Source organism: Cuculus canorus, chromosome 7 (assembly GCF_017976375.1).
Source record: "Cuculus canorus isolate bCucCan1 chromosome 7, bCucCan1.pri, whole genome shotgun sequence".
NCBI lineage: Eukaryota > Metazoa > Chordata > Aves > Cuculiformes > Cuculidae > Cuculus > Cuculus canorus.
The window spans coordinates 14784308-14804984 of record NC_071407.1 but is presented as its reverse complement, the minus strand read 5'-3'; the positions used below and the strand labels follow the sequence as shown (position 1 = coordinate 14804984).

The 20677-nt window shown below is 38.9% G+C and overlaps 1 protein-coding gene across 1 annotated transcript in view; it reads right to left on the bottom strand.

Moving 5' to 3' along the window:
- Positions 1-20677, bottom strand: part of LOC104059750 (ligand-dependent corepressor) — a 53428-nt gene that overhangs the window by 10969 nt on the left and 21782 nt on the right. Inside the window, exons 2-4 of the mRNA XM_054072105.1 lie at positions 11763-11828; positions 11269-11348; positions 1282-1414 (exon numbers count right to left, since the gene is read on the bottom strand). Of these exons, the coding sequence (XP_053928080.1) occupies positions 1282-1414; positions 11269-11348; positions 11763-11828 (279 nt within the window). The remainder of the gene's footprint in view (positions 1-1281; positions 1415-11268; positions 11349-11762; positions 11829-20677) is intronic.

The window sequence follows — 20677 nt, the reverse complement described above, 5'->3', positions numbered from 1 at the left end:
TGCATTTCTAATAAAACGTATACAGGTCTTACATAAAAATTTAAGCTCAATGCTAAAGGGATGAAGTCTTCAGTAAAACATATGGAAGAGATGGAACTATATTTTTTTCTAAATTCTTGTTTTCTTAAAGCCCTTCTGGATGTAAAGACAGAATAAATTTAAAAGCAAAAGGAAATATCAACCTTAAAAGAAAAAAAAAAACCCACAACACTGAAAAGGAAGACTTGGAATAAAAGCATTATCTGAACTATCAGTAGTAATTCCGTAACTATCCTTCATGCCATCCTACGTGCTTCTATACTTCATGCAATACATCATAATGTATAGTTTGTATTTATTCATTTGACTCATAAAAGAAAGGCTAAGATACTGTTATCTACTTAAAACACCTTTAAGTATTTTGGTCACTGGGAGGAAGGGCTGAGGACTGGCTACAGCAATTTCTAATTTGTTAAACTGAAGCCTTGCATTGTCCCCCAGCAGACAGGTTGGAATTACTGATTTGGCAGATTTTCTCACACATGGGTTAGACTGATAAGTACAATGTACTTTCATTCAAGATGCATTTGGAATCAAGCTCTGGATTCCCATTTCTCAGACTGGCAAAAAACAGTGAAATGAGTTTTGTGCCCTCCTAAGAGCTCAGTTTAGCTGATGTAACTCTCCAGAAGAGACATAGCACTGAGCTACTGTTATTGTTCTCAGCATATTCTACACTACTCATTTTCCCTTTCTTTCGCTGATCATGTTTTGAATTCTCCATGTATCCCTCTTAATGCTATTCCAACAGTATTTTATACTGTCAATTGCCAGAGGTGGGGTGGGTAATCACTACAGACCTTGGTGAGAACACTGCTGACCTTGAAGAAAAACTGCGTAAGTGCACATCCCATTAAAGTAATAACAAAAATGTACCCACCTACTACCACGACCACCACTCGCCCCGTCTTCCAAACAGCCTGCTCACTTAAACATTGGTTTTGGGGCAGCAGTTCGGCTGAGTAAGAACAGAGTCATTCCTCCAACAGTGCAAAACATCAGTGTTCTCACGCTTCAGGGTTAATACATCATAAACTCTTCCTTTGTCTCAAGCCCACACCATTTGATTGCTACATTATTTTACAGTCAATTTTTACTCTTGACAAACATAGATATATATATATAAGAAGATTATTGAAAAATACTGAACATAAAACGACAACTTGAATGTCAGATCTTTGATACCTGCATTGCATGCAAAAAGACCAGCAAGAGATACCATTTCCCCCCATGAAAACCAACCTTTTCTGTAAAAGACTGCATTGAGGAACTCTTCTGCTTGCCTTTCAAAACGAATGATTTTTGCTTGCTCTTGTCTAAGCAGAGCTTCTTGCCCAGCTTCCGAGGCTGGCTCATCCAGACTGACTAAGTGTTCCTGCAAAGATATTTAATATTTGTAAGATCTTCCTGACTCCAAAATGAATTAAGTTCCTTGCACATTTAATATTCTGCTAAATTCAAAACTTTGTTAGATAGTCAGCACAGAGTGGAATCTATCGAAAAATCACAGCTTTATTTTTGACTGCTCCAGAACGTTTTGCTTTGCCTCTTTTCTTGATGTAAATGTAGTAGAAGTATGCAAGATCTGATAGCTTTATGGGAAATAAGAGCCCACTATAAAGAAGATTTAGTTATTTTACAAAACTTGCCTGCAAATCTCATACCTAGCACTTGTTCTTTAGTTATTAGTTTTAGTTCAAAAAAATAACCGTTACAGGCAAAACACACAGTTCTCCTTCCTCTGCACAGCATTCATGCAAACTGAGCGATAAACGACCACGTGTTAGCCACAAACAAGTCCTTTTGTGAGAAGGCTCAGTAGTAGCTACTTTTAAATGAAAAACTTGTTAGCTGCTTACAACAGCCACAGCGAATTACAATTCATTCCCTTCCTCACAACTGGAAGCAATTGAGTTATCTCTAGAATATTTCAAAACTACTTGTTAACTAGGATCATTACATTGTGTGAGACGCCAGGATAAATCACTCATTTTAAATACAGCTCAAGTAACTAGAAGACAACAGTATAAAAATACAAAATCTAAATGCTTGGATTCCCCCTCAGACTTCCCCTTCTTCTTGTTTCTTTCAGTTTTAATGCCTTGCTCCTGCTTAGGAGAAAAATCTGTTTCCTGGCCTACTCTCTCCACTTTCATTTTAAGCTATATTAAAGTTACCTGTATTTACCTACTGCTGGAATGCATACACAACCACTCTTTGGGTTTAGGGAGTGTTTTGCTTTGTTTTGTTAACCTTCAAGAAGCACCAGCTACCACAATACCTAGGCTACACCTGGTTTTTCAGCTCTACTGTACAAGCTGATTTCAGGCTCATATTCTCATTGTACTAGAAGCGAAAGAGCGAGCTAGCAATTCATTCATAATTCACAATAAATGAGAAGAAGTAGTCATTCTCAAGTTTGTGCCATCTCAACTTCAAGAGGTTTAACGAAGCAAGGTTACACAACCTGGCCATAGTAAACTAACAAACAGAGCAGTCACATGAACTACGTGCAAAGGGTAATAACATCAAAAGCTGTGGACTCTGGCCCCAACAACAGGGGCTCTCACCTTAGATTTGTAAGTCAACAGTTCTCTACCAAATGCAAAGGGAGATATTAACTCCGGCAGGGAATAGAGAAAAAGCAGTATATAAACAAAAAGATGAGGACCATGTGATGAAAGAGGTGACGAATGAGTAAAATAGAATGTTTGCTGTGAAGGTAAGAGTCTGCAGAAGTAAAGATCTGACAAGGTGCCTGACACTTTTTTTCCACACCAGACCAATTCCAGGCTTGGTTGCAAACCTGCCGGCTCTCATAGGAGAGATTAGTGCTTTTGAGATACTCTTAACGACTATGAATTTGAACTGACCTATAATAAAAGTGTTCACCTCTGTGCCACTACTCAGGTACCAGTAACCAGTAGCAGTGCTCCCACTGCTCACTGGCCTTTTACGAACACACTGAAAATGCACCTGTACTTTTCCGATACTTAAAATATGTGAACTATCTGTACAGGATTTCACAATAAAAATATTTGTGGAGAATAAGCCCAGTATTTTTACAAAAGCTACTTTTCAGTCAGGACTTCATAGAACAGACTTGCACCCTCGTCTTGAAACTGTTTCTGCATCTGACAAAGTTTAATACAGGATCCATCCTAGTTATCGACAGTTATTCTGAGTCCAGTTTCATTAACTTTTAGGCATTATCAGGATAATTGTGAACCCAGCTTATCAGTTTCTGTAAAAAGCAAACATTTGTGCAAATTAACTAATAATAGAGGTAATCTCGGCATATGGAAGCACTGGAACAACCACTGGAATATCTAAGCATTTACAAACTGCTTTAAGTTTTACTTTAAAAGGCATCTCTGCAAACTGATGCACAAAGATTTGGCTGGATAAGATCCATTAGAGTTAATTAGCATCCGCTAGCTAAAGTACCACAAGCGATTGCAAAAAGCTTTCTTCCAATTCAAAAGACAAACAGAGAATTCAGAGCTGAAGGAAACATTACTCTTTCAACCTGATCTGATACTCTGCCCTTTGACAGACCAGAGCTGTGGAAGAAGCCTAAAACAAAATAACCCTGGGCCAACACAATACATTTCAAATCTTCTCAGTACTTTTTGCAGCAAGTGCAAGCCTCGCAACTTGGTAGAAATCGCTTTCAGCGGCAGCGTGCCTCACCATAAAGAAATGTACTTTACATTATTCATATAAATGTCATGTATAAAGAGTACAGACTAATCTACCTGAGCTAACTAAAGCTTTACATTTTCTACATTGAGAAGGAAAGCAGAAAAAGGAATTGGTCAGGAAAACAGTGGTAAGTGGCTTACACTGGTTAATGGTTGCATAAAGGCTCGTTTGATTTGCATTCATGAGAAGACGGGGACAGCAAGGCAAAGGCAGCATGCAGTACTCTCTCCTCAAACTAAGGAGTGTGCATCTCTTTGCCTCTACGTTTTTTATCAATGTCCATGCCAAGACATCAAATTGTAATGAAATATGGACATATAAGAGAGGAGATTCAACCTTGTGCATAAAGAAAATCGTCAGCTATCTTCTGGCATCTGCAGTACAGCACTGACTATATGAAACAAGAATCTTTTCTACAGGAAAGATCTATTCTTATCCCATTTTTTTATTATTTTCTTATCAATTGTGTCACAATTATTCCAGCAATCTTTGCAGCTAGTTCACCCCGGAAGGAAATTTCAAGTTTCCATGCTAAATATTTGATTGTGATTGTTATTCAAAGTCAATTTCCAAAAGCTGGAGAGGTGTGTGTTTAGTTTTGGGGGTATGTTGTTTGTTTGTTGTTGCTGGCTTTTTTACCATTTTCCACCATTTCTTCCTTATTTTGATCCAATGTCTTCATGTTTGTCCTCTCACTCTAAAGTCCTGAATCACATAAAAGTTTTCAGTACCAACATGCAAGTAGTAGGAAGAAGAAAAACCTATTAGTATTTAGATATCACTGTCACAGGTCAGAAATACCCTACAAAAAAAACAACCAGCTACTCTTAAAAATTATTTGCAACACAGAATTCATTCTATTCTCTTTGTGCTTCTCTTCAGGTGGGAACCACACCCTGAAGCATCCCTGGGATCCCACCAATTACCATGCAGTACCACTACATGAAACAACATAGCTCCAGGAAAAGACAGTCAGAGTGGTTTGCATACGCTCCCAAAGGGCTAAAGCTCTTTTTGTATGTTAAGATATACAGTACAACTATATAATTAAGTCAAAGAACCTTAGAAATACAGAGCTCAGGCTTTCAAAATGCAAGGTCAATGCATGACCTTGAGAGACCACCTAATCCTGGACAGCCTGGCCTTGTCAGCACTGATGCTGGATCCCCACTGAGACCGTCCTTGTAGGAAGTGTTGATACAGCAGTTCTAAATACTAAACTGCTGGCGTGATGAGAAAGGTACGATGCACACTGGTTTTGTAGAGCTACAGCAACAGCACCTTCATGTTTAAGCCACATAAGATAGAGTGGAAAGCACCCACAAGCTAGAAAAGTGTGAAGTAATTCCTAACCAGTTTCGTGGAGAAAAGAGGGAGGCTTCCCACAGACTACTCACAGCTGAGCGGCCAACCCATGGACCCTAAGGATACAATCCAGCCTCCCACCTCACTTTAAGGCAAGTTCAGGAACAGTGAGTAAGAAAGGTATGTTTCAGCAGCCATAGGTTGTCTTCTCCTACACTTCATTTCTCTTAAGACTGTACAGTCTTAACTCTTAGCCAGTACAAAGGAGAACAATCCACTATTTTCTGCAGACAAGCCTTAAGGGCATCAGAGACTGTCTTCTTTCCTTCCACTTTCAACACCAAGTCATTCTTGTTGCTTTCGCTTCAATGCTAGTCAGTTTGTTTACAACTCTTAAAATGCTACACCACCGCAGGTGACGCTTCACCAGCATTTACATTTTCCACTCCAGGTATTAGGACATATGTCTCTCTTAGTAAAGCCCCCAAAACTGTTTACTACTTTTACAATGCCATCACTTTTCAGACATCTGTAATTTGTGACTCAACAAAATCAGCCTGTCTGTGCCATTTCTCAAATTTATGAAGATTTGCAACAACAAATCTTTCGATTCTGAGCATGTCCTTCAAAGCATTTGCAACTCTTCCCAGCTTGGCATCAACTAAAACCATCAGATGGTTTAATTAGTTTTAGGACATCCCTCACTTACTGAGCATACATACTTTTATAGTAAGGAATAATATTATTTCCTTATTAAGATGACTGAAGTCAGATTTGTCAAATAAAAAGACATTCGACTTGACTGATCCATAGCTACTGAAAATCATTTATTATCTATCATAGGGGGAGAAAGAAAAAATAAATGGAAATACAATTTGCTTGCATTGACATTTATGCAGAAGGAAAAGCGTAACACTGCATTACTACTAAATGCAGCTGGAGATTATCACAAACAGCCTCTTCAGGTTTTAGTCTCCATATCAAATTATTTTAAAATCACCCAATACACAATTGACAGTCTAAATGCTTGAGTTTCTTAAAGTGAGGAAATCCATTAAAAATGTTTCAGAGCATCTTCCAGAGCACTGAGGATCTCTGTACACAGTTTAAACACATTCTAAAGCCATCAAAACCCCTATGAGTTCCACAACTTCAACTCATTTTCAGATATTTCTTTTGCCACCTTCAATTATTCTACAAGTTAACACTTTAAATGATATCCTTCAGAATTGTTCAGACACTTACACCACAGTTTACTTCTTATTGTTTATGTTCCTCCACAGTGAAAGGACACCAGATTCAGAGGCTGTTGTTATGACCAATCACAATCAAGTAAGGGCATGATACTACCTTTTATATGCTTGCATAAAGCCGTTACTTACACACTTTTAAAAATATCCAAAGCATATCAGAGTAACTTTGAATTTTAAAACTAATCCTGCCCATGCAGTAGCCTTACATGCTGCTTCACAACTGGAAAAACCGTTAGAGGTGCTTACACTGCAGCCCAGGCATTTTACTGTACTTTGAAAACCCGACTCAACCTTCTGCTGCCAACAGCATGAGCCTCTAGAATATGCTCCCAGAAGTCAGGTTCTCTCTTGCTGTTTTTGAATCTTAAATATATGTATAAAATCATGAATGTGCTCAAGAATATTTCTTGTTCTTCTCCCATCAAGTAATGAAATCAGTCGTGTGTCCCCCTCCCTTTTTTCTTTTAATAATAAGTATGAATTCATTTATGTAGCTTTAAAAAATAGTGCTTCCTTTTCCAAACGAATATACTTGACCGAATCCTCTCTAAGGATTCTTCTACCAATTTCTCCTCTTATTTCTAGTGTTTTCTTCTGGCCTTATCTATCTGCATCTCTTTTTAAAAAATAAATCTTAAACTAGCCTTGAGCTCCAACTATGAGCAAATGACAGAGAATTTTATATAAACATTCTGCATGAAGCTACAGATTTCTTCCGTACAATAGCTCTGCCAGTTTATTGAGCGAGCCACACTGAAAAACTAAGAACCATAATTAAAAAGCGAAAAGTATATTTAATGTTCAATTCATCTGTATTGATGGGTCTTCTCTGTACCACAACCTTTTAGAAGGAAAAGCTTCATTAAAAACAAAACACACAAGTAAAACAACAACAACAAAAGAAACCAAGAAAAAAAAAAAACCAAGAAAAAAAACAACCACCTTGCAAACTGTACCACCCTAAGTTTTCCCTGTGAAAGACAAAGTCAACCAAGAATGGAGAATTATCACATTTGCATATTATTCAAATGAGAACTCACTGGGTTTGGTCCAACAGAATCCAGTCTCCTTCCTCTCATTATGAGTAGGCAGCTAGAGCTGCTAACTTTGTTTTTCATGCCCATCAATGTACCCATGCATTTCTGCACACAGGCACCCACGTTAACAACCCGGCAGCAGCACCTCAGTTATTCCCTGCTCACACCATACTGAACCAATTGCCTGTTCTGCATTATATGATGGAAAAAAGAAATCCAGTTTCTCAAAGTCTTACATTATTGCACATAATTTTTGCCCAAATACAAAGTATATGTCTGGGAACATTTTAGCTCCCTACTTTGCCTGTATTTTATTATCCTTTTCAAATGAAGTCATTTAAGTCCATTTCTCTATCAAAAACTGCCTTGTATTTTGACTGCCAAAAAATCCATGCATTTGCTCAGTATCTGCAAGTAGAACTCCTGCCACAAATAAATTAATCTCTTCAGAATACTTCAGCAGATGGTTCTCCATCCTTTGAAGAATACATGTAATTGAATCTGATTGCCTGTAAAAGCAAGAACCAACATAACTGAAATGGGTGGGAGAGTAAATGTAGGCTTTTCCCTGTAAACAGCTCCGCCAATAAAGTAATCTTGGCCCCAATTCTCATCCTGCAGCCCAGAACTCAATATTTCTTAAGCACAACCACTGATCTCATAAGTCACAGGTAATTCTCAAGGGCAAGTGAAATCCAGAGAACCTTGGTGATTTTTATTGGTTTTGAAGTTGTCAGGCCAGGTACCTATGAGTCACCCAAAGGTGAAAATCAAGCACACTGATAATTATTCCACTAATCCAAGAGGGGGTATTGGTAGAGATGCAGTCATTGGAAGACAAGGCCAGCCACACACTGCGGCCATCCTCACCCCAGCTCCAGCATCAATTACACAACTTTTAATCCTGTTGCTCAGCAGTATCCAAGCACTAACTTAAATCATCCCATCCTGCCCAGTTCTCTTTCCAAAAAGGTAGCAGGAAGCACAAGAACAACAAAAAAAGGCAGAATAGAGGATGTGGCACAGAAAGCACAATTGTTACTGCTTTATGTACAGGAACAGAAAAGTTTTAGCAGTTACAGAAGACTGAGCTTGCAAATCCCTAAAAAGAAGAGTTAAAGATATTAGTGCAGATGCTGAATGGAAGAGATTTCAAGTGAATTAGGACCATTTCCAATTTAGTTCAGCCCATCAGCTGAGGATTGGCCATCATTTGGCTAAATGCCAAATGAAGTTACAAACTTTTTTCTAACAATTAAGCTGGATGTTTTATTCAAATTATGTTGTTAAATCCATACTATTTGAAGGCTCCCATAAGAGTCATATTTAACGCTGTATTGCAAGCTAATGATATCAGTAACAGCCACCAGTGCAGCCATTTGGCGTGTGACAGGAAAGGAAGCACTCCTACCCTGCCATCTCTCTTAGGTGACACACAAGAACTCACTAGGTCTAAAAAGAGACATATTCTTACCTTAAAAGGAAATCAATGAAAGAAAAACAATTAAGAAAAACAATCAAACAACCACCCCCCAAACTGCCAGACAAGAAAAACCGACCCTAATCCCCCCCAAAAAAAACCCAATCAGCCTCCCTCCCCTAAACCAGACAAAACCAAGCAAACAAACAAACAAAAAAGAAAACAAACAAACCACAACAAAACAATTCACAATCCAAACCACCCAAACCCAATGGAACCGATACAGAGGCTGGGAGGGGGCAGGAATTTAAAAAAAAAAAAAAAAAGGTAAAAAAAGTGGCCTCTTGCAAAGCATGAGAAGAATCACCAGGGTTAACAGAGAAGTCAAGTCTGAGTTGATTGGACTGGTTCACTTTTCTTCCCCACTGCCTCCCAGTCATCGCTGGCCATGCAGCAGACAAGCACGTGTACAAAGCTCTCTTTGCTGTCCCTGTTTATCAATCAGCTGTAAGAACAATGATTTAAATAGCTGGTTTTGGCTACTGAAATGTAAAGTGACAGAAATTGCTTGGGTTTATTTATAACAATTATTCTACCTGAGCCCATTTTGGCTGACTGACACTACCACGGGTCTTTCTTACCTCACACTCCTCTCTAGCTTGCTCTGAGCTTATAATCTCTGTCTCCTTCACCTAGTGCCTTTGCCTAGCAATGCTGCTTGCCTCTGCGGCGTTCTGTGTCAATCTGCACACAATCCTAAAATCTCCTTAGACTCCTAATGCCAAAACACGATGGAGCACACCAGATGCGGCCACTTGTGCATCTTTTCTTTTGCCCATTTAAAAGCCACCACACACTACAATGGGAAACCACGTCAGGAACCTTCACATAAATGGTAACTACCACCAGCATTGCGAAGACATTGCCAGTTCTTCAGCAATACAATCTTGGGCTACATGAAACAAGAATCTTACTATGTGAAACAAGAATCTAAAGCCTAGTAAAGTACACCGAAAATATAGTGGTAGCTCACCTTTCGGCTAAATGTTGTGTAGAAGCTTGAAAAGGACAAGACAACCGTATGTAATTAGCAGACTATATGGTAGACATTCATGTTCTTAGTTTTTGCTTTCACTTAATCACAAATTTTCAGGAGTTTTATTCTAGTTATTGTGGACCTCTGAGGCCAACTGAGATGTAAAGTCGGTTTGAAGATCTGCGCATACACAGACCCTCCTAGACCACAACCAGACCCTGACCACACCACAAAACTGATGGGGCTTTGAGGAGCCTGATCCAGTGGGAGGTGACCCTTCCCATGGCAGCAGGGTGGAACCGAATCATCTTTAAGCTTCCTTCCAACCCAAACCATTCTATGATTCTATGAAAATTAACTTCTCAATCAATTCAATGGCTTAACTAGTACTGTGCTAAGCACCGAATTTTATCTTTTTATGGGATGACGTAAGTCAAATAAGATAGAAATATCAACAGCACAAGCGTACACACAGCTTATCTGCTGCCAGGCTCAATGAAATTAAGTATTATGCCTTACATCTGTTTAAATGCAACCATTTCTAACCCTCCTTCCCATGCCTTAACAAAAATTATAATACAAAAACAAGCATAAACTGGCAATGTGGCATCAGTGCCAACAAGGAACTTCCTTTATGAACAAGCCATGCAGCCATACATGGTAGCTGCAGCAGACAAAAAGAGCGTTTTTGTTTCATTCCTAAACTGAGATCCACTCTACCTGTTATTTTACATTGTACAAGAAGAAATAGTCGTTACAGGTTTCAGCGAATGAAGTTTTGCTGCGACAGAGGAACCTTCTTCCTATGCTATAGAACAATCATTATTTCAACACATGGACTGAGTGACAATCACATATAGCACGATAGCTTTTGTTTCACATACAGCTATTTTCTTGTTATGAAAACAAACTGCAAGTTGATTATGTTGGCAAAACTGACTTGTTCATGTTTAGATCCTGACTTGGTTATAAACAGGCACAGTGCAAAATCTACTATACATATGAGCCTTTTAATAAAAGGATATGGCCCACAGGGAAAGAGATTCCAAGACGGAGAACAAGACTCAGTTGTTAAAATGGACAAGATTTCCATACAGACGGTAAGTCCAGCGTCTGACTGTAGTAAACATGCACAAGCCACAGTTTGGCTCCCTTGGGAAGGGTTTCATGATCCCAACAAGATCTCTCACAAAGAACTCAAAAACCCCAAAACAAACAAAAAACACCAAACAGAAAGAGCCACTACACAGAAAAAAAGAATACATAATCTGCATTACATACTACAAAGAAAAAGTTGCAGAGAAGAGGCGAGTCTGTTCATTAACTTGCATTATTTTAATTCAGAAAACCTTTTTCTGAAGGAGGGGAAAGGGGTAGGAGGTTGCAGATTTCCTGTGTTCAGTTAACTAGGAGCAAACTCCCTCCCTTTGTCCCTCCCCTACAACTACCAGCTTCACACATCTGCATTGTTACCTTCACTTTTTCTCTTCTCAGGCAGCAGAAAAGACAATTTTCATCAAAAGACCAATCAGAAACACCTTCAGGCTCACAGTCTGTAAATCAGAGGAATAGCAAATTACTTCATATTCATAAACCGCAACACAACTGGAGCCAAAAGAGAAATGCCAAATTAAATACCTGTTTCACAACATTCTTGCCTGCATTCTGAGGACACAGGCTTCATTTCGGCCATTTTTCTAAATCCCCAGATTACCAAACCATATACATTTTATCTGTGCACAACAAATCTGTTTTTCTGAGCACTGCCAAATACACTCCCAGCTACATAAAGATGAACACACACTCATTAGTAATTTTAGCCAATATGAAACTAACTGTGAGCACTGCCTGGGGGAGGGGGAAAAAAGCACAAATCACCACGGTAACACACATTTTCTAGAGGCAGAGCTAGGGCTGCTTCTGTCATTACAAATGCAGAACAAGATACAAACATAGAGATTGAATACCTTTAAACAAACTGAGATCTTTTAATAATCCAGGTCCAAACAGGCCTTCTAGAATACTTTCAAACCCTAAAAGCAAATAAAAGAATTGTTAGCTTTCTAGATTAAGTACGTCACTACAAGAATATTCACAATAGCAGTTCTATATTTATCTGTTCCAAGAACAGAGCTTAACGTGTTTTCTCTAAGTATTACAAGATGTATGGGTCAATTGTGATGATTGAACTACTGACAAACCACACAGCACAAACTGGAGTCCATGGACTCCTGCACTTTTGTAAATAGTTGGTTTAAAAACAAAGAACATTACGACATGGAAATAAACCATTTCAAAAAGAAAACGGAGACTTATAGGTTCTATAGTGTGACCAGGTAATTTCTATATGAAAAAAATTTCTCTTGCTTAAGCCTCCAAGCTGAAACAAGGTACATTTTCCCAATTAAAAAAATACATTCTTACACCTGAGTGGAATCGGTGACTTTTCTGTATCTCAGCAAATGTTAGAATTAGTGTTTCCTGAAGAGTTACACGTTTGAGGAGAGAAAATTCAAAGGAAAAGGATTCATCACTGCTACGCCACTGAGAAATGAAATTCCAATCACAGATCCACATCTAAGACACAAAGTCCATTTACTTCGATGCCAAGATTTATGCCTCATTTAAAATAAATCTAACCAATTTTAGTTTATTCCAAAAGCGGAAGAACCTTTACTGAAATTACTGCCATTATTTGGAAATGTTAAATCAATATTACACTAAACCCCTGCTGGCAGTAAAATCTACAGAGCTATTAACTACTCAATACTGTGAGAAGACAGGTTAGCAGAGTGAATATGAAAAGTACAAAGACTACTTTAAGGGGGACAGATGAATTCCACCTGCTTATAGAAGTGTATTCCCAATATGACCATAAAACTCAAGACTACAACTTACTGTATTTTCTCCCCCCACTAATAATTTTGCTTTGCAGGTTTAATAATGGTTTGCATAGAGCTAGGGGCAGCTTCTCCTCCTCGCCTGAATCTCTGAGATGCAGAAGAAGAAATTTTAAAAAATAATAATTAAGAGATAAAAACAGTTTTAAATTTACAGAAACTGGCATGGGTGAATCGGGGACAAAGTACCTGAAATAGCCCTTTTACAAAATCAGTTGAAATCTAAATGATGACATGCTATGAGAAAAATCAGTTATTACACTGCAAAAGAGCGATAATTCCAAAACAACTCTGACTATATACAGATCTAATATCAAAGTTATCTTTTGGGCAGCATCCTTCAATTGAAGAGGACAAGTACCATTACATCTCTCAGTATCAGCAAAAGGATCAGCGCACCAACATCTTTTGATATCAGACGCAGGGCCCTACAGAATTTGCAGCCTGCCACACTTGATGGCCAGGGCACACAACCATCCTCGATTCAACACCTATCAGAGGCCAAAAGTCTAAAGTCAGAAAGCACCAAGTGAAGAACAACAAAAAAAAAAAATGTGAAAGTGATGGTGAAATAGCAGTCGAATAAAGAGAAATGGGGGAAAGATCAGAAAACAAGGTGGAAGAGAAGAAATTGGAAAAACATCCCATTGAACAGCACCTCGTCAGGCAAAGAAGTAGCACTGCCTCCAAAAAAAGCCAATTCAGGCTTCAGGAAGTGGCAGGAACAGTGGGAAAGGGCCGACCAACCTGACCTAGAAGAAAAATAGGAGAATCAGGGTATTGACCCATAGGTTTATAACGCTGACTCTTTCATGGGTAGTGACCCCTCAGAATTTGTATTTAAAATGAAACCTGAAGGAAAACAGCTAACCAACCTCATTCTTCATCTTTTTGCTTACAAAATAAAATTATATATAAATAAAAATCAGAAGAACTCAGAAATTTTACTCAAACTCACCACTCTTAAAATAGTAACTGCCAGTGACTCACGCCCCACAGTTTGCCATGCATGCAATTGCACACTGAAGTCCCTGCCAAGTTTTACAGCTTGGATATTGTACAATCATAGTTCGCTAGCCCACTGTTCTCCGTGATGCTAATGCCACTCGGTTTTTATTAATATTAAATATTGGATTTAGCAGTTGCATAGCAACAGCAGAACATCTTATGTGCAACGCTTGACATTAAAAAAGGCAAATAAGGGAAGTATGAATGTATTCAAAAATTGTACTAAAGATGAGGAAAACTGCCGTGAAGCTGAGCCTCGTCCCCCCAACACAGAGTGCAACGCAGTAAAGACAGTGTAAGCCCTGTGATACAGTGTTCAGTCATCCAGGACTCCAAAAGAGCAACCGTGTACAGTTAAACAAGCATAATACATTGAAAACAAAATCTTGAAAAAGGAGCTGCCTACTTTTTATAGTATTTTTTCTCTCCATTGTCATTGCACTTACAAGCTTGAAAAGAACATTTCTTTTCCCACCGACTGTCCTTTTCCATTTGGCAGATGATATTTTCTCTGCATTTCAAATGGAACAGAAATTAACATGGCTGCCTCTGCTAAATTCTGGTTTCTAGATTTTCATCATCTGTCTTTCAGGGTCTGACAGTTTGTAGCAGCTAAAGAGCAAGGACAGTGGAAAAGTTGCAGGAATAATAGACTCAGAAGAGAGGAAAAGGGATGAAGATCCCAGTGTTTTAGAGCTTTCTCTTAGATACATTCCTCACAATTAAGCAGCCACACATTTAACCCTCCTAGTGTTACTGCTGGCCTACACAATGAAAGCATCTTTTAGGCGTTAACATAAGGATTTAGAAAAAAAGGGTTTTTTGTTAAAAAAAAAATATATTTACAAAGTGTGAAACATCTCTATCTCAGAAGGCTCTCCAGCAAGAACTAGCCAAATAAAGAAACAAAACCGTCGCAGAAAGAACAAACAGAACCCTTAGTACTGACCCAAAGGTGGAATAACTTTTTAAATGCAGCAATTGTTACATACTTATTCCTATATCACAACTGTTATCTCTAAAAGTAAAGCAATATTTAAGAAATGGTATTCTCTAAAACACCTCTGATAAAAATCAGAATATGGATGTGCCAGTTTTATCCTAAGAGTAACGAGTACAGAAATTAAAACTTAAAAGGAAAAATAGAGAGAGAGAGAACAAGAGAAAGATAGACAGTCAACAATGCAGTTTCCAGCATGGTCAAATTTCACTGGCTGCGTCCCTATACCCAATCAGTTTTATTTTCATCTTTTCTGGGGTTTTAATCCTCCCTTATGTAACCAAATATTTTAAATCATAAATTTAAACCATACTTCAAGTTTATTGGTTAACAGTTTAAAACAACAGTTCAACACAACAGTTTAACTTCAAGCTCTGCAAAACAAAAATACCCCAGTTAGATCCTGTATCATCTCACGCCTTAAAACTGAGAGCATTTGTAACGATTAAGCAGCTACCAGACTCTGAGAGATAACACCGTTAGAGAAGCTGACAGTCCAAGAGAGCTTCACCGGCAGATCTTTAGCAATTTGGATTAGTCAAAGACACGTTCTCCTCTTTGAAAAACAGGAATGAAAGATTTTCCAAAGGAGACAGGGATGCATTTCTGGGCTGCCACTGACACAGAGCCTAGCAATTCAAACGGTGCTTTTTTCCCTGCCCAGCACAGCTCAAACACAGCCTTTGATGCTCACGACGTAACTCAGCCCTACACACATATCCAGTCAAAGCAGCAAAGCTTGTATCACTGATCAGAAACCAAATAGCTTTGAGGGCAGTAAGGAAAAGAAAGGCTACAATTTGGTTTTATTATTATGTAAGTTGTTAGAGAACCCCAATAAAATCAACAGAGCAAGGGCCCCAAAGAGGGGGAAAAAAAAACCCCAACCTAATATACATACTTATCAGCTCTGCAGTCTTAATCTGTGAATATCCATTTGTGAGCTAGATCTCTATAGACTAATACTTGTCAGGGCAGCATTTCAGTATAGTAAATATTGTAGACCAGTTGCTATAGAAAATGAGGCAACTGATTCATCAGCATTTATTTAAAACAAACCTAATACGTAGCAGTTTGCACTTGCACCTTGAAGAACAACTTCAAAAAGCTGGAAATTGAGCCAAATTAATTAAGACAATAGCCATCTTTTGTTTAAATTTTTAACTATTCAGGAAATTTTTACTAGAAATCCCTAAAGCAATATCATGGAGGGGTGAAGCTGACCTGTTAAATCAAAAAAGACAAAATAATAACAATAAAAAAAAAAACCAACAAAAAACTCCAAAGCCACAATGTGACAGAGTGAAAGCATAAATAGGAGACGAGGTTGGGAGAAGAGCAGGGAGACTCCAGAGCAGAGAGAATAAATCAAAACTCAGAAACATTACAAAGGTCAGAGCAAAGAGATGCACACAGCTTTAAACTCACAAAGATAAAACCAAAAGGATGGCACGTATGCCTAGCACCAAAAAAAAAAAAAAAAACATTCTATAAGGATATGGCAGTACATTAACAAACGCTCAATAGAACTGCATATGATCACTCAACAAAAATCTATCGAGGTGATGTTAGTTAACACTTCTAAGTTAACAGTCTCAAGACACTACGAAGGCGATTGATTTTTATTTTTTTTTTCCTGGGAGTTACTTAAAGAATGTTTGCAGCAGTGTTGAATTCCAGAAAGTCTTGGAATATTGAGAAAGTTCCAGTGGGCTGGGAGAAGGAAAAAAACCAACCCAAAAGAACAAAACACCACCCCTTTTAATCACCAAAACATTAAAAAGATCAGAACCAGGGTCTCAGCTTGGGAAAGGTTTTCAAACACAAGAAACAGCTCAGTAGGACTACTGAGGAATTCGCAGCAAAAATAGTGTCAATCAACATGGGCTTCCAAAACCTATTGCACTTGCCTTTTATGAAACTAAAATTTCTACTAACAACAGTAACAGGTTTGATAAAATAGTTTTAGATTTATGTAATGGTTTTGGGCTGCCATAATAGATTTTGAGTAGAAGCAGCTATGGAAAAAAGAAGAAAAATGAAAAAAATAAGCAAAAAAAACCCCCAGAAAATACATACAAAACAGAATAAAAATTGATTAAGTGACTGGTCTTGAGATGTTGGTGTCAATGGGGAGCTACTGCTAGCAAGGTCTATCAGGTACTGGTTGGTGGCCCTATGCCATTTAATGTTCTAATCAGTGATTTGGAAGAAAGCAGACACTAAATTTGCAGCAGATAGAAAGACAGGAAGAACAGTAAATAACAAAAGGCCCAGGTCACAGAGGCTGCTTACCAAAGCAAATGCAATTAAGCACTACTTTGAAAGGGAGGTGGAGGGGAATGGAGAAAGCCACAAAACACACTTCTACGAACAGAAAAAACAGCTTCTCAAAGACATTCCCAGATTCAGCAGCTGAAATTGGAAGCTGATCAAACTCAGCCAGACATAAACACTGAATTTTACAAGGCTCGAACTGAAAACATAAGACTTACACTCCAGGACCAGACGGACGCTTTCTCTAGCCTAGGATCCTGGAGGTGTTATTCAGGGATGCGTGTGCTGGCCGCTAAGATCCATTCCCCTTGTACTCTCCCCAGCACCTACATTCATCATGCTAGGAGCCTCATTAAATAGCAGGAAGCAAAAGCCACCATCATCACATCAGGTTTTTATTGGATTTCTCATGCCCAGATTTTCTGGTCAAGACTGGATATATTTATCCACAGCTATGGGATTTGAAGCAGGAATTAATTCAGAAAAATCCTACAGTCTATGTGTAACATGGGAATTCTGTCTCTTTCAGGACAAAAATCTATTAAACTTGAATGTTTCAGTCACAGGCATCTTAATAGAAAAGCAGGACCAAGTAACAAGGGAGGGGTAAAGAAGTCACAGGACAGTTATTAATATACACTGAGTCTCAGGACATGCATATAATTATAAGTTGTGAATATCCTTTTATTCATGCAACAAAATAGAAGAACTTCCCACCCACCTATGAAGAGAGATGGAGCACAATCAAGAACTCAACTACCAGTTAAACCAACTTTGTTTTAGCTTCCTGGGGAACAAAGAAAGAGAAAGTCATGCATCTTCAGTAATCTTTCAAAGTTCATGCTTCCGTGTTCTTGTTAATGAAACTGCACTGCTCAGGGACTTCCTGCAGACATCCCTGCTCCAGAGACAACAGATGCTTTAGTAAATTGAAGGACTTTCCAGAGACCTTAAATATCAATAACCTGGTTCTGTAAGAGCAATACAGGCACACACATACAGAAGAAAAGAACTAAGGATACTAAGATTACTAAGATAGCTACTGTTTACAAGAACAGGTATAACAATGTCCTATATAGCAATATGTTAGACTGGACATCAGGAAGAATTTCTTCACCATGAGAGTGGTGAGGCACCGGAACAGGCTGCCCAGGGAGGTTGTGGATGCCCCATCCCTGGAGGTGTTCAAGGCCAGGTTGGATGGGCCTTGGGCAGTCCAGTTTACTGGGATGTCCCTGCCCACGGCAGGGGGGTTGGAACTAGATTATCTTTACAGTCTAACCCTAACTATACTATGATACTACATAGCTATCTTGTAGTCTTCTTTCATCAGAACACCTTGTGTCCCCAAGACAAAATATATGTTATCATCTGCTAAGGTTGTGAAATAGGCCCTTGGAACTCAAGAGAAAGAGAATACTTTGGCCCGGGATTAATGCTTTATTCCTTGTGGAACAGCATCTCCATTAGAGAAGTTCCATTTGAAGCAATCAGGAAGCCAACAAGGTGCATGTTCTGTCAAACAGCCATTTTACTGTTGCAGTAACTTTCCACAGCAATAAGCTGAGAAATCAAAAAAGGGACAAAAAAACCCTACTAGAGCAATAGACAAGTACTGTTGGTAAAAGTGTTTCTGACTATCCATCCTGCGAGACTTCATTAAAATTCCACTACTGGTCTGTGACTTTAATACAGAAGAAGCTGCAGCAGGCCATCCTCACCATTCTCTCTTCCCTCTCAACCAAGCAATTCCTTTTCCTCTGAAAATCAAGTCTAAGCACATTCTTTCTGATGGAATATCAAACTCTCAGCAAGGCATTTAAAATTAATGAGCTAAGTATGACAGAAAAACAGCTACATATCTGAGCTACAGCGCTGCCATGCGCTTGCCTTCACAATGGAAAAAAACCCTGCCAAAGCCCAAAAAAAGAGGGCAGGCCTCTCCCCTCTACAGGGCAGGAGGGAGAGGCAAAGAAAGTGAGTTATCAGGCTGTTTTGCAGTTTGTTTCTTATGTTAGCACTCTAACTGGCAGATTATCTCACTGATTACAACTGAAAAGCCACCTGTCAAAAACCCAGAAGTGACAAATTATAAACCTTGTTGCTAGAGTGCGGAGCAGAGCAAGGCAATATGGACCATCTCCTGCCCCGCTCCCACAAGGAGTATTCTTGTGTGAGTGATCCAATATGAAGAAAGGAATTACATGAAGGCATGCAACCTTCTTATATCTAAGCAAAAGCCTCAGCAGCAGAATAGAACAGCCAAGGACTCCGCAATGGCTGCCTCAGCATCACCTCAAGATACAGCAATTGCTCTGGCAGACCCAGCTGTAATCGTCATGTGGGTTTGTCGGGGCAGGAGGATCCTCCAGTTTGTAGATCCTGCTTCACTAATCTGGCTGGTTGTTTCAGTCAGGGGTTGTGGGCTTTTGTTTTACATTTTAACTCAAGATCAGGAGGTTTACTATACAACTCTCTCCCAGCCAACCACTACCAATTCAGGATCCAACTGGAATCTTCTCATATAAATACTTGCATTTTATTTCTTCAGAAAATAAACCAGAAAACACAAACATCATCAAACGGCAAAGAATGACAGCAGGAAAGTTTCAATAACTACCAACGTCCCATGTATCCTTAAAAAGGTAGTTTTTACTTAATGTAAAAGAAGATCTATATTAAAAAACCGAACAAACAAAAAACCCAACAAGCTTTAACACTAAAACTGGAAGTGAGAGTTGTTTTTCGGTATCTCAATTCAAAGACAGTGCTCTTATCTGTTGAACCTACAGGTCTGAAGGTCCAGCAAGCAACCAGGTACAACTTTCACTGAAAAGAAACTGTATCAACTACTTAGTAAGCTTATTTAAAAAAGATTAAAAGAGCCAAATAGCCTAAGAATGAGAGTTCAATAGTGCAAAACACTATGGACCAAAAGTTTATAGAGAGAGACACACATCTATTGCTCAAATTCAAGGCATTTTTTCCATATCCAGCTGGGTGATATTATTTATTGCAGCAAAATAAAAACCTTGAAACTTTTTTTTCCTGTTAAGAGACAACCTGTTAATGCTTCACTGCCAAGCAAAGCTAAGATGACATTCATTAACTACCACTGATTATCCCTATACCCCATGCTCCCCCAGCGCAAGCATAAGAATAGCCTTCCAGCAGACAGAATTGATACGCTTGGAAAAGGCCTCCCACAGGCGAGATCAGATTTCCAGCAAGGTCAATTCACTGCTCCACTTTATTTTGTGGCCATAGTAATGCTCAGACCACAGACCAGCCAGAGCCAGGTGTGCTGTCAGGAACAACGTGCAATAAGCAGCTTTAGAGGCCCAAGTCAGTTTAAACCATGGAGGAACCCTCCTTCACCCACAAAAGCTGTACCTGTGAAAGGACACCAGTGAATTGCACCCCAGTCTCAAGAGGAATGCATTGGCATGATGAAGAACAGGGTTAGAGATGCAAGTTAAACTGTATGTGATGTTAGCCATGTTTCATACTCCATAGTGGTCCTGTTTGAAGAAGGTTGCTTTCCCCTAGCAACTCAGTCCTGCCCTACATCATCCTCTGTCTGCACCTACTGAAACAATTCAGCTGAAGAACTGTCCATAATGGGTCGACACAACCTGCTGAATCCATTTAAACAAGGACTGCCAGCAGAAGCATCTGCCAAACCACAGCTTTGATC